At 32.8% G+C, this 22,028-nt stretch overlaps 1 protein-coding gene across 1 annotated transcript in view; it reads right to left on the bottom strand.

The window, feature by feature from the left end:
* Positions 1 to 8,305: 8,305 nt before the first annotated feature.
* LOC141550803 (uncharacterized) overlaps positions 8,306 to 22,028 on the bottom strand; it is a 26,931-nt gene continuing 13,208 nt past the window's right edge. The window contains exons 3-6 of the mRNA XM_074281806.1: positions 20,419 to 20,595; positions 14,404 to 14,503; positions 13,121 to 13,251; positions 8,306 to 9,164 (exon numbers count right to left, since the gene is read on the bottom strand). Coding sequence (XP_074137907.1) covers positions 8,901 to 9,164; positions 13,121 to 13,251; positions 14,404 to 14,503; positions 20,419 to 20,595 — 672 coding nt within the window. The 3' untranslated portion in view covers positions 8,306 to 8,900. The remainder of the gene's footprint in view (positions 9,165 to 13,120; positions 13,252 to 14,403; positions 14,504 to 20,418; positions 20,596 to 22,028) is intronic.

Below are 22,028 nucleotides of genomic sequence, written 5' to 3'. Positions count from 1 at the left end.
TAGTTCTCCCTATTAGATGCTTGAGAGCAGGGATTGTGTGTTGCCTGATTCTCCAGAACTTACAGAAGCCAATAATAGATGCTTACTGACTGATCTAAGATCACATCAATTCTTTCTTGTTACAAAGCAACAGTTCCAAGAGGTTAACTGACTTGACCAATGTCACACAGTAAGTGGAGAAGCTGGGATATGAACTCAGGTCTTCAGACTCCAGATGTATAAGTCCACTAAATAAAATTAGATAATATATATAAAGTGCTTTGTAAACCTTAAAAGGGCAGCTAAAGTGGTATGGTGGATGGAGTGACAAGCCTAGAATTCAGGGAGACCTGAGTTAAAATCTGACATCAATCAGCTGTATGATTTTGGGGAAGTCACTCAATTTTTATCTGCCTCAATTTTCTCATCTGTAAAATGGGAACAATAAAAGCAACTACTTCCTAGGATTGTTGTGAGGATAAAATGAAATAACTGTACTTAGCACAGTGTCTAGTACATAGTGTCATGTGACTATTAGCTAGTATTATTATCTAAATGCATATAAAAATTAGCTCGTAGAGCTTCCCCCACCATAACTGCCTCCATGAGACTTTCCAGGGTTCTCATTTCAAGAACCATCAGGAAGAGCTTGGATGGAAGGAGCAAGAGTCAGAAAGAAGTCAATTTTCAAAGTTTATAGGGTTTAAGAATTCTCTTTTGTAACAGCTAAGTATTAATTTTTCTTATTTCATGTTGTATGTGCCCAGTAGAATATGAGTTCCTTGAGGACTTTCATTTTTGTCTATATTCACTATCCATTAGAGTGCCATTTATACCAATATGTATGTCAAAAATGTTTATAGAATTAAATTGTAGAAAAAGACATAGAAGTGAGGGCTAGCAGTTAGTCAAAGACCCAGGATTTAAATCCTACTCTCTGTGATCTACAGTTTCTCTACCTTTACAATGAGGTAGTTGGACTTAGTGATCTGAATAAGCTCATCCATCTCTAAATGTATGATGCTATCAAATCCTGACATAAACAATAAGTATTCCAAGATTTCAGGGAAATAATCTTCTAGGCAGAAGATATTCAGAAAAGGATACAAGTGGGTGGTAAAAATTGACCTGGGCCCAGGAAATAAAAGTATGATATCAGAAACTATTCAAAAACAGGAAATTCAAAGTTTTGTTTGGAGGACAATGAATAGGGAAGTATAGGTATTAGATATCATTTGAAGCCAATTTCATCAAGTAAGAATTTTTAAAGACGTGTTCAGAAGTTAGAAACAAGAGTGTGTAATATAAAATATGAATATAAAAATTTGGAACAGTTTTGTGAAAATAACATTAGTAGTGCTGAAATCAGAATGAACTGAAGCTAAAGAAGACATTGAAAACAACAGGAGAGGGTTTGGGACAATACTGAAGAGGAAATAAAGAGGAAAAAAATCAAAGAGAACTGCTGCTGGACAAGGGGAGGATAGGATAATAACTGACAACAGAAAGGCACAGCTTTTCAATAGACACAGTCTTTGTTCAATTTTAGACTAGAAAGGACAGGCTAATAGAAAATTGATATCCAAGTTAGATGAGGAGATAAAGTAAAGTAATGAAGAATTCAAACCACCTGAACTATATATACTCTTGGGTACTCAAAGGACAAATGGGTGTGACTGCTGAGCCACAATCAGTGGCATCTCAGAATCACAGCATTTTAAAATTAAAAAGAACCTTTGGGGTTTAAGCCAGTTGAGCACTCAGGTCAGCTTCTGGAGACGACAGCTCGCTACAAGGTCCCTTCTGAGTGACTTTCCATAATAGTCTTAGCAGTCAACGAGCTTTTAATAGCATAACAATAACTCTTAGGTAGCCCTACTTGTAAGTTAAACATTTTGCAAAAGTCAAACTTACAACATTACTGAACTTGGCTCTGGCCTAGAGAGGAGACTCATTATTATAGCCCACATGGACTATTCTTCAGAACCATATTTAGGAAGTGATATAGCTCCTCCACTAGCATGAGTAGGAAAAAAAAATTCATTTTAGTGTCCCAAATCTGGAATATGGTCAAGGAAACCTTCATGGGTACACAATGTCAGAGTTAGGGTTATTGGATTCTAGCAAAGAAATTTCACTTTTCTGTAGATCACGTACCAAAGTAGTATCTCTTCTTTGGTCAATCCCTTCTGAAAAATAAAGTTTTTTTAGGTTAGGATCCAAGGGTGCATTATTGATTGATATCTGGGGAAGAAAAACATTGAGTACCAGACTAAGGGTTTTGAACTTAAAGCAGAGAAACAATATAATCTCAGTAGTGGAAGAGTACTGATAATGGAGAAATGAATTATGGAAACAGATTAGTTAGGAGACTCACTACTTCACTGGACCTTAAATTACATTTTTGCCCGTACCATAACCATTTCTTTCTAAACATTTTTTATAATCAACATTTTCTCCTAAACATGTTTTTGTAATTTAAATTATACAAATACCTCTATTATTAAAATAGCCTAAAAGTCATAGGCTCTAAAATTGATTCTATTCGATCATTTTAAGTCCAAGGCCCATTCTTGGTGTCAAGAAAATGTAGGTGCTATGGCCCCACATTCCAAATTTTCCAGAATATTCCAGATTGAGAAAATAAAATTCAGCAATCTTTATTAGCATACAAGAGTATGCTAGTGATCAGAGAAAAAAAAGAGTTAAAAGTCTCTGCTTTCATGGAACCTAAGTCTACTGAGACTGAAAGCTATATTCTTTTTCAGAACACATCTCAATTTTTTGAATCTGAAAATATGTTCATAAGAGACAACCAAACCAATAGAGTTACTTCTAATGGACTGAATTGTCCACTCCTAGAATATCTATCCCACCAGTCTTCTATAGCTTGAATTATGTTAGATAATAAAGGAATGTTCTCTAGAACACTATTGATAAAACATCTCTTACAATTAAAAAAAAAAAGTATAGTAGAAAATAGAAGGCCAGAAAGAATCAGAGACAAGTAGGATAGCTTTAAAAGTCACATATTGAATTTTCACATTTTTTAAAAAGAAAGCTGTACATAATAGAGCCACAATTTCATGTACAATCTCCGTTACACCATCTCTATGGAAATGCTGGTCAATTAACTAGCATGTATTAAGTGCCTACTGTTTGCCTGGTACTGTGGTAAGCACAGGAGATACAATGAAAGATGCATGATATTTAAGTTCAAAAATAAATTAATTTCTCTTACAAGCCATTATTAGTATAAAAGGCATTAAGCAAGTTTAATTAGATTATGTATTTGATGCTTTCAGTTCCCAGAAGAGAAAAGGAAGTGGGGGAATAGGGAAGTGGGGAAGAGGATTATTTTGTGTGGCAGTGTGGGACATTCTTCAAAAAGGAACCTGAAGAAAATCATTTAAGCCACAATTTTGTTTCCTATAATTTCCCTTCCTTGCATTTTAGTTTGCTTTCTTCATTTTAAACTTTATATACACTTAGGAAATAACAGGTAAAATTGACATAGGTACTATATACACAATTTTGTACTAGGATTTAGGATCCCTGTCCTCAAGAAACTTTGTCTTGGATTGAGGGGGAAAAACTAATATGGGATAATTCAAGAACAATTAAATAGTAAAGGCTGGAATGCTCCCTTAACCTGTCTTCTTCAGTTTCCTCATCTAGTTTAAATCCTAGAGTTTGGTGAAGGTTTTTCCAGTGTCCATTAGCTATTAGAGAAGAGAAAGGCAGGAACAAATGAGAGCTCCTACCTGCCTCATGCAATAGTGGCTTTTGATTTGGGTCTAGAAAAGAAAGGCATTCTAAACAAAGGAAACAGTACTAGCAAAGACATAAAGGTGGAGGAATGCAGCTATTTTTGAGGAGTGAGAAGTAGTCTGAATTGCTGTAAAAATGGGATATGTGAAGGGTAGAAAACAGCTTTAAAGGTCACAATACAAATATCCTTGAATGGGAGGTTAAGAAGTTTGAATTTTGTTCAATAGATAGGAATTACTTATCATTATATGGATAAGGGCCCAATCTATTATTTCACTGGTTTAAGGAACTCCCAGAAGACAAAATTTCAGGTGCAAATCAGCACCTGATCTGCAGTTTGCAGTCTGAAACACTAAGGTAAAGAGTCTTGCCAAAGGTCACATAGTCATTTTAATCAAAAGCTGGACTCAAAGCTCTTATTTTCTGCACTTCAAGGCCAACTCTCAAACTATTAAATCATGCTACTTTTCATGAGCCCTATGCTTTAGGAAAATTACTATGGCCACAGTATGAAAATGCCTTTTATGAGAAATAATCATTTGGACTCCTACTCAATTCCAACCAGTGTTAACCTGTTTGATATTTTACATAAATCATACAAGGATTACTAGGTCGCTCAGAGATTCTTATAGTGGATGGCAAACTTTAATGTAATCCTCATTACTCATTTTACCAATTTATGAGGCTCACTTGGGCAACAAAAATGTTGACAAAGATATCTCCATCCTGTTTTGCTCAAATTCATGTCCAAACCCAATATGGGCAGGATATCTTAATTTTTATGGATTAAGTCCGTATCTTATGGACTTATTGAAGTCCAACTTATTTTTGTACCTTCAGACCATTTTCTCTTGTCCAATATAAGCAAGTGACCACCTTATGACCTTCTTATGAAGAATTAGTCAATGGAGATGCTCTATACTCCCCCTAATCCAAGACCTCCTGCTAATATGTGATTTTTGGCCCTCAAGAAGGCCTATCAATGAGAATTTGCATTATACCATGCTTCTATTGCATATTTGGGTATCAAGCCCCATCAAAAACAAGGTTCTGGAAGGATCTCAGATTGTGAGGAAAATCTGGGGCCCATTTCATCAGAGGGAACCCTGGACTCTTTAAAAAAGTACCAGTGGTTCAGACCTCTCCCTCAAACAATTTTAATCCTCACGGATTAGGATATCATTTAGGAGTCTGGAGTTAGATAATTGAGATTTGGACTAGGGTGGAATGAAAAGGCAAATGAGGTCACTAGGAAAAATCAGAGACCAGATAGAGCAGATACTTGAGGAAGATCAGTTATTCAACTCATGTGGTTCTGGTCTATATTGACAAAATGGCATAAGAAATGGATAGCTAGTTAGAATTGGAGGAAAAAAGATTAACTCCTACTGGATGTCTCCCTCTTTTTTCTCTCTCTGTAAGTATAAATATTCAAGCTCTATCTGCAAGTAACAGGGGGAAAGAAGAACTTATTTTTAATCTGATAAGTAATTCTTCAAAAGATGGGCATAAGAAGAGCAAACTATGAAAAACTCAGAGGTTTCATCTCCCTGTCATATTAGCAAAGAGGATTAAAAATGGAAATAGTCAAATGGGCAGTCAATGTGGAAAGAAACAGAGGCACTGTTGGTACCACAATATATTATAAAAATCAAGGGCTTTTTGATCCAGCAAGTAAAGTCTAACGTGGTCAACAAAAGCTCCTTAATATAACAGAATATTCACAATAGCACCAGGTGGTTGCAAAAAACTATTCACCCACAAACTTGTGGCGAAAACGGGCATGCATCAATTGGGAAATGGCTAAATAAATGGTTGTCTATGAACATGATGGAATATTATTGCACTGTAACAAATGATAAACCAGAAAAATTCAAAGATAACCTGGGAAGGCTTGTATGTAGTGATAGAGTGAAATTAAATTTATCTAATTACAAATATATAAGTAACACTAAAAAGCAGCTTAAGTCTTAATGAATGATAATCTCACTACTGCAGTAATTTATGGTGAAACTCATTTAGAATCATACATTTGAAATATAGTTGTTTTTTTTTTTCAGATAAAGTTATGATGTCTGTTGGTTTTCCTAAAATGTTTTTCTTTGCTACCAGTGTAACACCCCTCTCCTAGCACCAGTTCCATTTCCCACCCACACAAACAGATTAGGTCTGGGAAGAATGGAATTTCCTTCAAGGTATTGAGGGGGACCCTGAGTTGTTTATCAAGCACCAATGTATCCACCTCCATTAATTATCAGCCAGATTTTATTAGTTTTTAGATAGGGTTTAGCTGCTATATAGCAAAGACAACTATTGCCTCAGGAACTGGAAACTGATAGATGCCCATCAGTTGTAGAATGGATGAATAAGTATAAGACTGTAGTGGAATATTATTATTCTGTAAGAAACAATATAGAGAAACTTACAGGAACTGATGCTAAGTGAAATGAACAGAGCCAGGAGAAAACCTGTTCCCAGGCACAAGATTATATGATGATCAGCCGATGGACTGAGCTCTTTTCAACAATGAGATGATTCAGGCCAATTCCAATGATGGAGAGAGAGAGCCATCTACATTCAGAGAGGGGACTGTGGGGACTAAATTTGGATTCAAAACATAATATTCACATTTATTGTTGTTTTTTTCTTTTTCTTTTTTTCCTTTTTGATCTGATTTTTCTTGTACAGCATGACAAATGTGGAAGGAAGTATGTTTAGAAGCACTGCATGTTTAACATATATTGGATTACTTGCTGTCTAGGGGAGAGAGTGAAAATTTTGGAAAACAAGATTTGCAGGGGTAAATGTTGAAAACTATCTTTGCATGTATTTTGGAAATAAAAAGCCATTATTAAATTTTTTTTAATTATTAGCTCCATTTCTAATTCTGAATAGTCTCAGACTATTCAAAGAAAAATGTGGCACTTAGGGATAATTCACATTCCCTGGTTGTTGTCTTTTCTTCTGTAGATATAAAGCTCCCCTTAAGTGTAGGGATCTTCTGGACTCCAAGGGCCAGTCCTTTTGTAAAGTCATAACCTGAGGAAGTCGTCCTTCCTCAGTGTGCCTAGTTTTCAAAAGCTAGATTTTCATGTGATCAATAAGCTCCTCCCTAAGAGCAATTCATTTCTCAAGAGTCCTACCCCATTAGATTCAATTGTCACTCAAATGATTGGCTTTAAATTAACATATTATTTTCATATTCAGCCCCACAAAACATGGGGGAGCATATTTTCTTCAACAAGGCACAAGGGTAGTTCCTATATGGCATCATCTATCATCTAAATGACTCAAAATCCTATGATCCTTTATAATTGGTTAAAGACTTAATTATATTTAATTTATTTTTGACAGGAATTTACTTTTGACAGATTGACTCAATCAAGATATCTAGACCTTCAGTGATTAACTGGAGTGGAATTAGATTATTCCTATGACATAAGTAAAGGTTCATGGTAAGGAGAAGATGCAATTTATTGAGAACTAACTAATGAAAAAACAATAAATTTTTTAAAGAAAAGAGGACCCTTTCTGAAATATTTCTTGAGAGCCAAAAATTCCAGGCTTTGCCAATCTCCAAGCCAGAATATAGCATATTGATGACTCCTTGTTATGCTCAATTAGCAAATTTTAAACTTATCTACAGAACTTTCAATATTACACATTCATCAATTTAATTTTATTTGTGAAATGAAATTAACCCTACATTAAAAGGTTGTATTTCATGAAGTACAGTATTTGAGGTACAATCATAACAATTCCCTCACATTTGACTTTCTTCACAGACTTAAGTTAAATCTTTTTCACAGTTAAATCAAATCAAACTTTAATATCTCAGCTTCAAAGTTGATTATGATTTGTTTACTAATTCAGAAAATATTAATAAAAGATATGTAGAGAAAAATGCTATGTAGACTAAATATAATTCTTATAACCACATACAACCTATGAAAGAACCATACAAATGTAAAGTATATAGAACCAATTCCCCTGTAAAATAAATCTTTAAAGAATTATTTCAATAAAAGAAATTGCTATTGGCCTATGATATGAGCTGTCTTTCAAACAGCTCTCATTTAAACCTAAAAGAATAGTTATTTGTGGATTAAAATCCAATCTAAATGACTGATTTCACAATCCATTTGTAAAAGGAAGTTGATCAACTATAAAAGTACACTCAGTGACCCTCTCTATCGGGTAATCATTTAAAGGTTAAAAAAAAGTGGGGATGGGAAGAAATATCATAAAATAGGTTAAATATTAAAATAAAATAGATCTGCTCACACTGACATTTGAAAATCCCTATATCTACTTCAAAAAAGAATTAGCTACAAACCATGTTTATAATTTTAAACAAACTCATTTTTCATCTAATGGTAAAAGAGCTGTTAGAAAATAACAAGTCTTAAATCCTAAGGGCTTAAATTAAAATGGCTAAATTGATATAGTTGATTATCAATTCTTATCACAATTTTCCTGAGTCTCATCTCTGCTTCCCTATCCTCCAAGTGTTTCTTTTAGATCATCTAAAAGTAATAGCATACCAACACAATTATTAGGAAATGGCTCAATATATTTGTTGCACATGAACAAAAGGCATTATTACTATACCACCAAAAAAAGATAAATGAAGGAAGACTTATGAGTGAAGGCAAATGAATCAGCAAAATAATACACATTATGACAGCAATATCAATTCAAGTTTAGCCCCAGAAAGGACTTCAGAAAATGTACCTCCCTCCCTTCATAGAAGGGGTTGGAGATTACAGATGTGAAATGTTGCATCTATTGTCAGACTCAGTCAATGTGTTGGTTGTTGGACTGTTATTGTTTTTTTAATTTTTTTTTTTTAAATAAGGGAATGTTATGGAAAGGAGAAAATAGAAAGAGTAGTTGGAAATGAAGGTAATTTTTATCATAATAAATAAAAGGCCTTATACAAGTGCTAAATTTCATCAAATTTCAACAATTACCATTAATTGTGATGAACTCAGCAAAAGCAGTATTACCAGGAAGAATAGTAAATTAGTTTATTTCCCATTGTGTATATAAACTAAGTATTACGGGAAAACTTATTAATAGGCATACCATAATTTACACAAATAAATAAATACACACATTTTATGGTGCCCCTGTGATGGATTATACTTTTACAGATCTTGATCATTTGTTCTACCCAATGAATAAAATTCTTTGTTGGGTATCAGGTCAATAAAATGAGCGATACGATTAGACATAGAAAAGAAAGCAGAAATGGAAGCTATGTCCCAGGCATCTTCTCGATCAAAGCCCTGCAATTCCAGCTTTTTAAAATGTTCTTCTGTTATGTCATCAGCCCGACTAACAGCAAGAGCAAATTCTAGCATAGCTAATTCTCGAGGTGATAAATCGGCCTTTTTCCAATTAACGATGACCTGTAGGAAAATAAGCACAGAAAAAAATTTGGTATACTGGCATTATTATATGCCTGTTATGCTTACTAAATGAACTTGACATAAGAATAAATTACTGAATTATATCAAAGAGCCAAAGTCAGAGGAAATAAACTAAAAGTAAGGACTTAGAAAACTAAGTGATAAACTGCTCCAAATTTTGTATAGTGATACTTTCCTTACACACATTTTTTTTTTTTTTTTACAAAAACACTTCCATACTTAATTTCCTTAGCTCATTTTTTCTAAGAAAATTCAAAATAAAGAAATTTCAAAATGTATATGTATAATGTAACATACACAGATTAGAATCTTATTTTCATGAAAGGCAGTATGGTACAATGAATTCTGAGCTAGCCTTAGAACAAAGAAGACCTGAGGGTCAGTTTTAACCTCTTATATAGAGACATACTGGCCTATACAATGACCCTAAGCAAATTTCTTTGTGGTGGCAACAACTTTCAAAGGCTATAAGTTGAAGAGAATTGCTGACCTGCACTGGTTGAAGCTAGAAGTTCCTTATGTCAATGGAATCAAAGTTCTACTCCCATATCCTATAATTCTTATATCTAACAATAATGATCACAAACATTATTACTAAAGTGATGGATGGGCTTGAGATAATGACAAAAAATTTCTCATGTCATTATTAATACTGTCACAAATTCTTTAGAGAATTGCATTAATGGAGATATAATTGTTTCTAGGATAGCTATAATAAAAAAGAAAAAAAATCATGTTTCACTTGAAAATGATGGTATGAAAAGTAAGAAATTCTATCATTTTTGTACAGTAAGCCATAAAACTTTTTCTTCACTCACAGCCAAAAATTTCAAACAAATTTTTCAATGTACTATCATAAGATAAGTCTATTAACTCTTCTTATTTATATGGAACCAGATAAAACTAGTATTTATCCATGGCAAACAGGTATCCAATCCAAAAAGTATCTTTTATTAGTGTTCAGTCATTAGTGCTATTCTTCATAATTACATTTTGGGTTTTCTTGGCAAACATACTGGAGTTTGCCATTTCTTTCTCCCTCTCATTTTACAGATAAGAAACTTCAGTAAACGGTTAAAATGATCTACTTGGGATCACATAGCTAATGTCTGTTTTAAATTCAGGAAGTCTTCTTGCCTTCAGGAAAAGTATTCTTCCTGATTCCCCTGCCCTGTTTTATCCATGGGAGCACCTGGTGCATTAAAGAATCTAACAAATATGCAAATTTCAAGAAAATGTGATATAAAATAAAATTATTTCATCTTTATTATTAAACCAAGAAAAAATATTTTCTTCTTTAACATATTTCAAGAAAACAACATATTTCAAAACTAGATATGCATATAAGGTATAGTTCACTTTTTTCTCCTGTATTTTGTCTCTCATTTAAAATAGTTTAGTTAGCTAGTAAATACGTGAGGCCAAATTTGAACTCAGGTCTTCCAGTCTCCAGGACTGGTGCTCTATCCAATGTACTATTTTGCTGACTCTTCTTTAGTATTTAAAAAATAAAGATAATCTTATTACTGATTATTCTATAAATGTTTGCCTTAAACATTTTTTTAAATTTCTTGTACCATGATATGTGCTTATGATTTAATAATAATGTAGAAGTACCCTGTATTCTGCCCCTATAATCATATACTTTTATCCTTTCTTTTTAATGGATCACATTTCCATCAAGCTAATAGAAAGCTCTTCTAACAACTAAGAAAAAAAGCAAAAATTGTGGCTCTCATACAAGTGATTGTGAAGCACTCAAATGTGTCCAAATTGCAGATGGGGCCACTTTACTAATTGTAAGACCTGTGTTTTATCCTAATTTTGATTGTGTTCCTCTAATAGTGCAGTAGATCCAATGTGGTTTTCCTACATTATAACATTTTCATGAAAAATCTGAAATTCTTTTTTTTTGTGTGTGTGTGTATGTATTAACATCAGTGGATATATGTAGAGAAAGTTCCTAATCTAATCTAAATTCCAACCAAATAAATAATTACTTTTAACTATACTTGTGGCTTCATCTACTTGTAATAAAAGGTAGTTTTCCAATTTGTTTTCAGATGATTTTCCCACCATCATTTCAAATACAGCAAAATAGTAGAAAGATATCACATTTTTTTTTTACATGAAGCAAATTTTTTTTTTTTTTTTTTTGTTTGGCTGAGGCAATTGGGATTAAATGACTTGCCCAGGGTCACACAGCTAAGAAGTGTGAAGTATATGAAACCAGATTTGAACTCAGGTCCTCTTGACTTCGAGCTGGTACTCTATCCACTGCACCACCTAGCTGCCCTGGCACACAGGAATTAAATGATTTGTTCAAATCTACATATCTAGTGTCTGAGATCTAAAACCTATGAAGGGCAATTCGTGAATAAGGTAGGTAAATACTTGAAATTCTCCACCATGCAACCTTCCATGATTAATTCTTCCTAACTCTAGTCACTCCAATTTTGTAAGAAGCAGTTCTATAAGTAATTTTATAAGATGGAATTAATCCTTTTGATGTTGTAGCCATGGTTTGTTTTTTTTTTTTAAAGTTTGGTTTTACTTATTAAAAGTATCTCCTTTTATCTGGAAAATTTTGTCTCATGAATGTATTCTGCACTTTTAACAAAGTGCTCAACTTAATAGGTTTCATCCTGTTGGCAGCTTAATTATGTGTACAAAAAAATTTCAAGTCTTTCCTCATCATCAGTAATAGTTCTGGGTTCCAATGCTATTATTTTCCAAAATTTAAGGTTTTTTACTTAATGTTCCTATATTTCTGATACTTAACTGGTATCTTTTGTCTATGAAAGTATTAGCTTTGGCTATTATAGTTGGCTTCTTCCTCAAACTGATTATGTACTTATTCATCATGAATTGGTATTTTACTTTTTAAAAATTTAAAGAGATTTAAGACAGCAAAATTTACTTGCTGAACATTTCAGATGATTATAATTATATTAGATATAATGTTATAGTTATAAAAAGTTCAGTTTTCCTTTTTTTTTTTTTTTTTTTTTTACAAAATGAATGTCACTGAGAAGTAGATATTATGAAACTTCCATGCAAAAATTGTTTAATTTCAAGTTTGTGCACATTACTATGTCCTAAAAAGTATGACAAAACCATTAACTAGAAATATTTTTACATTAGAACAAAAACTCTTATGCAAAGAAGACAGGGTTGTTGTGGTCAACAGCTGCAAAAGAGGACAGTCTGACTATTGGTGCAAGTTTAAGTAATGAGAGGCATAGTTATGTCACAGAGCAGCAAATGGCCATTATTTTAGCTCCAAGAAGCTCCACCTTACAAAATAAAGCAAAAACTGTCAAGAGTACTACAACAAAACCCTGGTCATCCCTTATCTTTAATTATGGCTCTGGCTAAGATTTGAAAATATTTGAAGATCAAAGACTGAAGAAGAAAATATAGAAGAAGCAAGTGTGAGCTATGTGAATGTATACTTGATATATCAAAGATTACATAAACATAAATTTAGGAATAGAATTATGCAAACAAAAAAATGGTTGCTAACCAAAAGACTATCTTAAACTATCTGCATAAATGAAATATTCACATCAAAGCATATGATCATCATTCTCTCATTTTACACATAAAGAAACTGAGATATAAGGTTAAAAGATTGTCAGTCAACATAGCCACTACCAACTTTAGAAAATTAATAGTTAAAGGATGCCAAACTCAAAGTATAGCATGAACTGCCATATGCAAATAAAAAAATTAGCCATAAAACAAGAATTAAACCCTGAAGCACCAAACCTTACTGACAGAATCAAAAGCCATTTATAAGTTCATAAGGTAGCAGTTGTGCTTTTTATCCCATTAATTCCTTTAAGCAAGGTTTTGAGATCAAATGGAGCTTTTATCCATAAAACAGACTTAGCAGGAAGAGATTTTGTTTTCTTTTCGGTTTAAATACTAACCTGATCAGCCAGAATGGCATTTTTGGAATATATTCTGTGTAGAGCACTATGGGCAATTACACAGTAGGGACACCTATTACTAACACTTGTAGCTACGATGATGAGTTCTTTATCAGCCTTGCTGAGATGTCCTATTAAGAAAAAAAAAACAAAAAAAACACAACAACAACAACAGGAAGATTTGTATACAAATCACTGACATGGAAAATTAGTGCATACAAATTACAGATATAAATGAATGGAACTAAGAGCCTTGCCTTAACTAAAGAATGAAGTTTAAATACAGACACTCACTACCAAAGTAAAGTGTCAGCATTTCACAGTGAATTGACTAAAAGACATATGGAGAACTAAGCAATTTTGCAACACTGAATTTCATTGATGAAAACCACCCAAATGAATCATTTAAGTCAAATAAATTTTAAAAAATCCTTTTCCCTTCTTTTTAGGAAAGTCTTTTTTTAGTGTAAATAATTCTATAAACTGTGCTAGGTAGCTGATATCTCCTGACCACTAAATTAGCATTTTCCCTTGCTTTCAATGGTACCTGGAATGGTGGGTCTTACTCTTTCTATCTGTTTAGATACTACCAATCCTTAAGAGCCCTACCTCCTTTGAAATACCCTCTTTCCCTAACCACTCCAGCTGGAAATTTAAAGGGGGCTATTCTCAAAGAAAAAAAAAAAAAAAAAAAAAACAGACCACTGAAGGTAAAGAAGAAAAGCGCAGAAAACGGAATAGAAATAAATCAAGTGTCAGAGAAGTTGGGCAGTTATAAAAAGAGGATGGTAGAAAGAAAGAAGGGTTATTTTATTTTTTTCCAAACCAAGACTTTTTTTCCAAGATGGGGGAGGCATTAAGGTCTAAGAAAGAGTCAGCAAAAAGGGAGATGTAGAAGAAAGTGAAAAGAGAGAAAAGAACTAATTCTGGTTTCCTCTGGAAATCATTAGGCTAAGGGAATAATGTATCAGCCTTGGTTTAATAGCCTTAAACTATGCTTGAACATTATGAACTAGAAAATAAACTTAAACTTAATTCCTTAATTGAATTTTTAGTTATGACTACTACATTCTTTTTTTAAAGCAATCCATGAAATAGGTTTTGCATGGCTTAATATGTATAATCGATATCATATTGCTTGCCTTTTGAAGGGTTGGGGAAGGAGAGAATTTGGAATTCAATTTTTAAAATTAATTTAAAAATATAATTTGTAAATATTTTAACAAAATAAAAATAGATTTTAAAATAAAATTGTCCAATAATTGTGTTGTCTTTTACTTTACCTGTTTCTTTGTTGATAATGGCATTATAGTAAGCAAAAAATGCTCTGAATTCCCCTGGTCGATGTGCTAACACCTTAAAGACATTTGGTAAAAATCCAGTCTGTTTTTAAAAAGAGAAATCAATAAAGATTAATATTTACTTAGCAATCACTACATGGAATTTGACACAAAAATTGTCAGTATCCTCTATTAGTGTCTTTATCCTGTTAACTCCCATATTCAGAAGTCTTATCTACGAGCACCTCTAATTTTCTAATTTTTCTCTAATTTTCAATTTCACTATATACTAGAGTTCTACACACAAATCCAAAACACCCTCATTCTTGAAAAAGATCCTACCATCTCTGCTTGTTATTATCATGTGTCTTCTCCCTTATCCCTTCCATAAAACTCTTTGAAAAAGTCATCCACACTGGTCCCACTCGCTCTCCTCATTCATCTCTCCCACTGGAGAGCACTCTATCCCAGCAGTCTTTGTCTGATTGGCTGCTTCCTCCCAAAACCTCCATTTTGAAGATTTCCAGGCTAAGTGGAAGGAGTTAGAGAATTAGAGAAAAGGAGACTTCAAGCCACCCCCCCCCACACATACACACTCATTCTCTCTCCTTTCTCTGTCTCTCTCTTTCTCCCCCCTTTCCCCTTACCCTCAGTTTATGTGTTGCTCAGTTCCTTGAGGATAGGGACTGTATTTCTTCTCATATTTATTCTCACTTCTTAACACAGTGCCTGGTACATAGTAAAACTTAAATGCTTATTCATTTGATTTGATAATCTGATTTCCAACCTTATCATTCAGTTGAAACTTTTCTCCAAAGTTAACTTGCCACAAATAATGGCCTTTTCTCACACCTCTTCCTTTCTGACCTCTCTGCAGCATTTCAGACTGCTGATCACCTTCTGCTCTCTCCCTTTTCATGATACTCAGCTCCCTTGGTTCTCCTACCTGACTAACCATTCTTCCAGTCTCCTTTGCTGATTTATTACCCTCTAGTCACTATCATTAATTGGTATCAAGTCTCTTGTCCTAGGAGTTGATCTTTTATCTCTACCTTCTCTTTCTTGCTAATTTCATTGCCCCCCATGGGTTCAATTATCATCTCCTTTGAGATGACTCTAGTCTCAAACTCCAGGTTACCCTCACCTTATACAGAAAGTATATTATAATTAAGGCAAAATGGTAAAGAGTGAAATTTGTTAGTAGCAGTCTTGACCTAACAGCGCCCCTTCTCCTGCTTGGAGCCCAGCCTTCTTTCCCCCAAAACCATGGCTCCTTTTCAAGATCCTCACTAAAGATAATAACTCAGTTTTACCTGAAATATATCACTTTTTGAATTGAGAACAAAAAAGAGACAAAGGAAAGAATATGTCATGATGAATTTCAGGCCATGGCACGCTGATGGGACACGGAACCTTCCCAGTGACCCTCAAACCACAGAAAGGCAACCAATAACTTTTCTGCACCAGTGCTCCAGTTATTTTTAGAAATCCTGTGGCAAGGGGAAATGAGATGGACAAGCCAGATGGACAATGGGAGCAATGAGAGGGCATCTGCTTTTGGATGATATTTCTTTCCAGGAAGATCTTGCTCTTCCTGATCACTTTAATACTGATATCTTCCCTCAGTGCTATCTGCAGTCTGACTTGCTTGTGCACAGTAGTTTGCATGTTGTCTCTCCCATTAGACTTGAGTTTCTTGAGGAAAGAGACTGTCTTTTTTGCCTTTCATTTCATCTCTAGTGCTCATCACAGTGCTTTCTACATAGTAAGCTCTTTTATAAAGTTTTTATAAAACTTCTTGACTTGATGTGACTTCTTTCAAAGATCACTTTTTTTTTTCTTTAGGCAAAATCTTTCCATTGAAATCTTCCTTCTTCCTCCAATGCCTGATAGGTTCTACCAAAGAGGCTTTTGAGTATGGTCCTATCGATAAATTGTATCTGTTGTCCAATGAACAGCCTACATTTGGAGATTCATTGCTAAAATGTGATTGGCCACTAGGTGATAAGATTTTTTTGACCACAACCAAAGAAGAAATTATCAGGTGTGCCATGGAAGAATTAACATACTTTTTCTGAAGAAATGAAGCATGCATCTACTTATCCCAAACATGTTTAACATGTTAAATCATTTTAATATTCACAGAAATGATAGAGGAATAAAAATATAGCTCATAAGAGACTTAAAAAAAAAACATTTTTTGGAGTGGGTAACTGGGTTTTTATTAACACTGCGACCCTGAAAGCAATTTTCTTACAATAAAGATTGTCTTGAATTTCTTTTATCCTATTTTTATAGATTTTGAAGTTGTGATTGAGCTTCTCTTAAATAAGTGAAAATGTAAAATTTCTATTTTGGGTGGGGGAGAAATTACCAGAGAGAAACCATTGGCTATTAAAACTCACGGACTATAATACTTTGTTTCACAGTCTTGCATTGTATTTGAATTGGGAGAATCTATAGTTAACATGAGTAGTAGATTAATTAAACCATATTTGAGGTATGCCTGTAATTCATCTCCTTGCAACTCTGCTAGAATCGGCTACAGCTATAGTTGACAGAAGCTGGATAGGTTACAGTATTTAAAAAACAAAAACACACCTCACTGAATTGCCTGGGAGAATTAGAGTGGCCCTTACAAAATTTTTACATGTTGCTTAAATCATAGCTCTATGCTTATTTATGTATTTGACTTATGTATTGTTATGTATGTAGTTTACTGTGCCTTAAAACACAACCATGGATGAAACCATAATTGAAATCTAAATTGTAGATGAAAATAGCCAACCCCACACAGGATTTGGATCTAGGCCCTAATTCTAGAGCCAGTGCTTGTTAGAACCATACTTATAAATTTTGCTTAGTCTATATTTGCACCTTGAGGATAGCAGGAAGCAAATCTGGATATATAACACAGAAAGACTGGCCCTTACCTGGTTAAGACAGAAAAAATTAAAACGAGAATAGAAATGTTAAACACTTTTGTCCAAAGCCAATGTAAGAATTCATTTTGTTAAACTGCATATTGTCAGGATTTTTTATTTTGTTTTGTTTTTTCCTTTTAAATGGAAGGACAAAAGGGAGAAAAAATAAATACCTGTTGGTTGAAAAATAGAAGAATAAAAAAAGGAAAGCTGCTTTCAAATTTCTATATGATTGATTTAGGAAGGCAAGTCTCAAAGGAAACAATAACTTGTATCAGTCAGCAAGTAAGTAGATCAGGACCTGATAGCTTGGTGCCTCAAACATACAGAGGCCCTATTGCATGGGTCTCAATAAATACTTGATTTGATTTGCAAATGGAAGTATAAAATCCATGTGAGATGATAATGTAAAATCACTAAAAGGAAAACCATTTCTGAGTAAGTAATAAACCAATAATGGGCCTGGAGAACACAATGCAAAATACCTTTCCTACTCTTGGCACTAAAGATTAAAAGAACAGAATGTTGAGTACAATTTACTGATGGTTTTTCCATTGTTCTTTTTTTTTTGTTTGTTGTAAAAAAGAGCTAGGGAAAGGAAGGAAGAAGAGAGATCTTAAGGAACTGCCCAATAAAAACAAAAGGCATTGACTTGTGAGGTGATAAGACTAATATGCAGAAACACAGTTTTGGAAGTGGTCAGTATAGGAATTTTGTTTGACTATGCTTGTGTGATAACAAAGGTTCTTTTTCAGTGAGTAGGATAGAAGGGAAAGAAAACAGGTTTTTTTTAAATGTTCAATCTTTGGAAGACTTTTCAAAAAATAATTCCAAGTTGAAGGAGGAAGAAAATAAGCATTAAGTGCCTACTATGTGTCAGAAAATGTACTTGTGCTTTACAAATATATGTATAGAATACATAATGAATTCCAGAAAGAAGCATCTAGATATTTGTCTATTGCTTGCTTGCTGATTTCAATACACAGGAATCATTTTTGTCTTTTCAAAAAATTATTTTTGTTTAAGCAAAATTGTGTTGAGCCCACCTAAAATATAGCAATTTTTTAGTGTATTTTGCCTGTGAAACATTGCTCTTCATTATGTAACACAGTTGATAAAATTTTCCATCAAGAAGATATCTTGATTGAAGCATTCTATGTGCTTATCACTGATGACAAAGTTTTCCAGTAAAAAATCCAAATGTGAACCCAAAAAAATAGCTTGAGAGATGTATTACATTCCATAGCTTTGTAGGTTTTGAAATCAATTTTCTGGCTTATTTCCCAAAAGTTTTTGTCACTTTTAAAAATAATTTCCGTTCAGGTAATCTCATTTACCTCTTTGTCCAAATGTTTATGTTTCAAAAAGGACAGCTTTGAAACTATTTTGTTGACTTTACTATAATTATTTTAATGTAAGTTTCAAATAATAAAGATTTGTGATTTCATGACCAACCCTCTTTTTCTGCATATGCTCATATTTGATGGTGTTTATCAAATGGATTATGAAACAAAAATTTTCATCACTTCTTTTAGAGTCAAACATTTTTCTTTCATTACTTTTGAAGTTAAATAAAATCTCCTTTGGATTTTCCCTCACTGATTCCTGGAAATTTTCAATTGTTTTGAATGTTTTGGTGTCCATCCTCTTTAACCTAAAAAGTTCACCTTGATTTGGGGAGGTGTTTGGTTATTTAAGTCTGAGTTGTTAAATGAAGACCTAACAATCTCAAAGTTACTTCAGTTAGGGGCTCACCATTTTATCACTCTTCTACTTTGTCATGTGAACCTCATCATTATAATTTGAATGATAGGATTCATCACCACCAAAATTCCAGGGGTTTGAGCACAGGTAGGTCTTCACTGGCAGATGGAACATGTTGATATTCTAAATTATATCTCTGGAAAACATTATTTTTAATTTTTTTGCATAAATGTAACTTTCTATTACTAAAATGATATATTTGTTTAGCAACAATATGAGGAATGGCCTTTTAGTTTTTCCAAATCACAGGAACAGCTTAGAATGCAAATGTCAATGAAGTATCCAAGTCTTACCCTGATATCCTTTTTAAAAATCAAGTCAGACTTCATGTTTTCTTTGCTAGAGTTCAAATTGTTCTTTTCACCTCAAAGATATAAAAAGTTAAATTCCCTAAACCTCTAAAAACTATGTGAGTCACTAACACATGGGAAGACTGAGACCTTCAATAATGCATACTTAACAGAACAAAGAGAACTACCTGGGGAAGGTTTCCTTAAGCATGAAAGTGTATTCTCAGCCAGCTCCGCTTCACAATGCTTAAGCTGAGAGGCTCACAGAAGTCCTCAGCTCACAATCACCTTCCTTACTCTTACCACATTTTATTATTGTGTTAAGTGGTTTGCCATTTCCCTCTCCAGCTCATATTACAGATGAGGAAACTAAGACAAACAGGGATAAGTGATATATCCAGGGTCACACAGCTAGGAAGTATCTGAGACCAATTCCCTTAACAAAGATAAGTCTTCTAGATTCTATGCCTAGTGCTGTTCATTTGGCGCATAACTTACATCAACTTACATCAAATGCACATGTAACAATTATTGTTTGACAATTCAGTCCATTTGCAAGTCTAAATTAATCATATATACAAATTAATACATGTATATATGTGTAAAACAAGAAATTTCTGTCATATGTAATACATGACCTGAGTATATCATTGTTGTAAAGAACAAATGAGAGGATGTGCATAAAAGCATTTTATAAACATTAAAGTACCACAAAAATTTATTATTACTAATTACAATATTTGTTATAATCAGTAGCATATGCTATAATGATTTTTTCATTAAATGATAATTATCAACTATTACAATATATAATATAATCATCAATATACCACATAAAATCAATATATTCATAAACATTATTAACAATTAACAATGAATGGGAACAGATATTAAGACCAACTATTAACTATAGCAATATTGTAAGTACTTAACAGATTTCCATGAGAGAAAAAGCAATCCAAAGGTCAGTTTTCAAGTCGCTATAAAAGAATTTTAGAAATTCATGAGGTTATATTTATTTCTGAATTGCTTAAACTTACTTTTTTTTCTACCTCTTCCATGAGCTCCACTATATCAAAAGGTAGGTCCTTTTTGTAAGGAACAGGGTAACGACTGATAGCCTTTGTGGCCTCTTCTGATGGAGTTTCATTCGGATGAGTTGTTACTTTAACTGTTGAAAGGGTCCCAAGCCCATTTGTCAATAACCGAGGAACACACTAAAATTAAAAGAGGAGGAAGATAATATATTATGTTTATTTATATAATATATAAAATAATGTATTTATTATTTTATATAGTAATTTTATAATATATAATTTTTATAATATTTTCATTGGCTTAATTTTGTTAAAATTTTTATTAATATTAATTAATTCATCTATCAATATATTTCCAACATATTCACCTTGCCCCCCAACCCTGGGACCCATCCTTCATAACAACAATAAAAATCTACTTAAGTTTGACTGCACAGGCAACATATATTCCACACCCAGAGTAGTCCCACACTTCCAAAAAGCAAAGGTTTTAATTTGTGTTTCCATGGTCTCTTACTGAATATAATTTTTATTGCCTTGTGATATGAAAAATGTATTTAATATTTCTGATTTTGTTTATTAAAATATAAAGTTTTTATGATCTAATTGACTATAAGTCAATTTTTAAAGGTACAATGTACCTGAGAAAAAAGTGTTCCTTTTTTTTTTCCATTTCATTTCTCTTTAAAAAAAAAAAAAAAAAAAAAAAGGAACACAGTTTTTAGAGATGAAACAATCTAATCTTAAAGAATTAGTGGGTAAAAGAATAAATCATAGAAACAATAGTTTCATTCGAGAGAATGACAGTGAATTAACATATCAAAACTTATGGGATGCAGCAAAAGCAGTTAGTAAAATTTCTATCTCTAAATGCCTATATCAATAAAATAGAAAGAGCAGACCAATAAATTAAGTATATAAGATGGACAAATTAAAAATCCAATTAAACACCAGTTTGAAAATCTTTAAATTTAAGGTGGGATAATAAAATTGAGTGTAAGAAACCAACTGACAATAAATCAAAGTAGGAGTTTGTTTTATGAGGGGAAAAAACAATAAAATAGATAAACCATTGGTTAATATGATTTAAAAAGGGAAAAAACCCAACTCACTAATATTAAAAATGAAAAGATGAAATCATGAAGATGAAATCAAAGCAATAGTAAGCTTATAATCAATTTGTCAATAAATTTAACATCTTAAGTGAAATGGAAAATTCACAAAACTATCAACTATTTAGATTAATAGAAGAGAAGCAATATCTAAATTTACCTGAAAAAACTGAAACTGAACATACCATAAATGAGTTTCCTAAGTAAAAATCAGGACCGGATGAATTGCCAAGTAAATTCTACCAAATATCTGAAGAACAATTAATTCTAATATTTTAAAAATTATTTGGAAAAATAGACAAAGAATCCTACCAAATTGCTTTTATGAAACAAATAAGTTGTTCATACTTAAACCAGGAAGAATAAAAACAGACAATTATAGATCAATTTTGTTAATCAATGCAAAAACACAAGCCAGGAGACTACAATATAATACAAATATTATCCATTGTGACCAAGAGTGATTTATACTAGGAATAAGGAAAACTATTAAGATAATTG

The sequence above is a fragment of the Sminthopsis crassicaudata genome, chromosome 1 (assembly GCF_048593235.1).
Source record: "Sminthopsis crassicaudata isolate SCR6 chromosome 1, ASM4859323v1, whole genome shotgun sequence".
Taxonomy (NCBI): Eukaryota; Metazoa; Chordata; class Mammalia; order Dasyuromorphia; family Dasyuridae; genus Sminthopsis; species Sminthopsis crassicaudata.
Note: the sequence above shows the minus strand (reverse complement) of the source record. Positions and strands in the feature narration are given on the sequence as shown.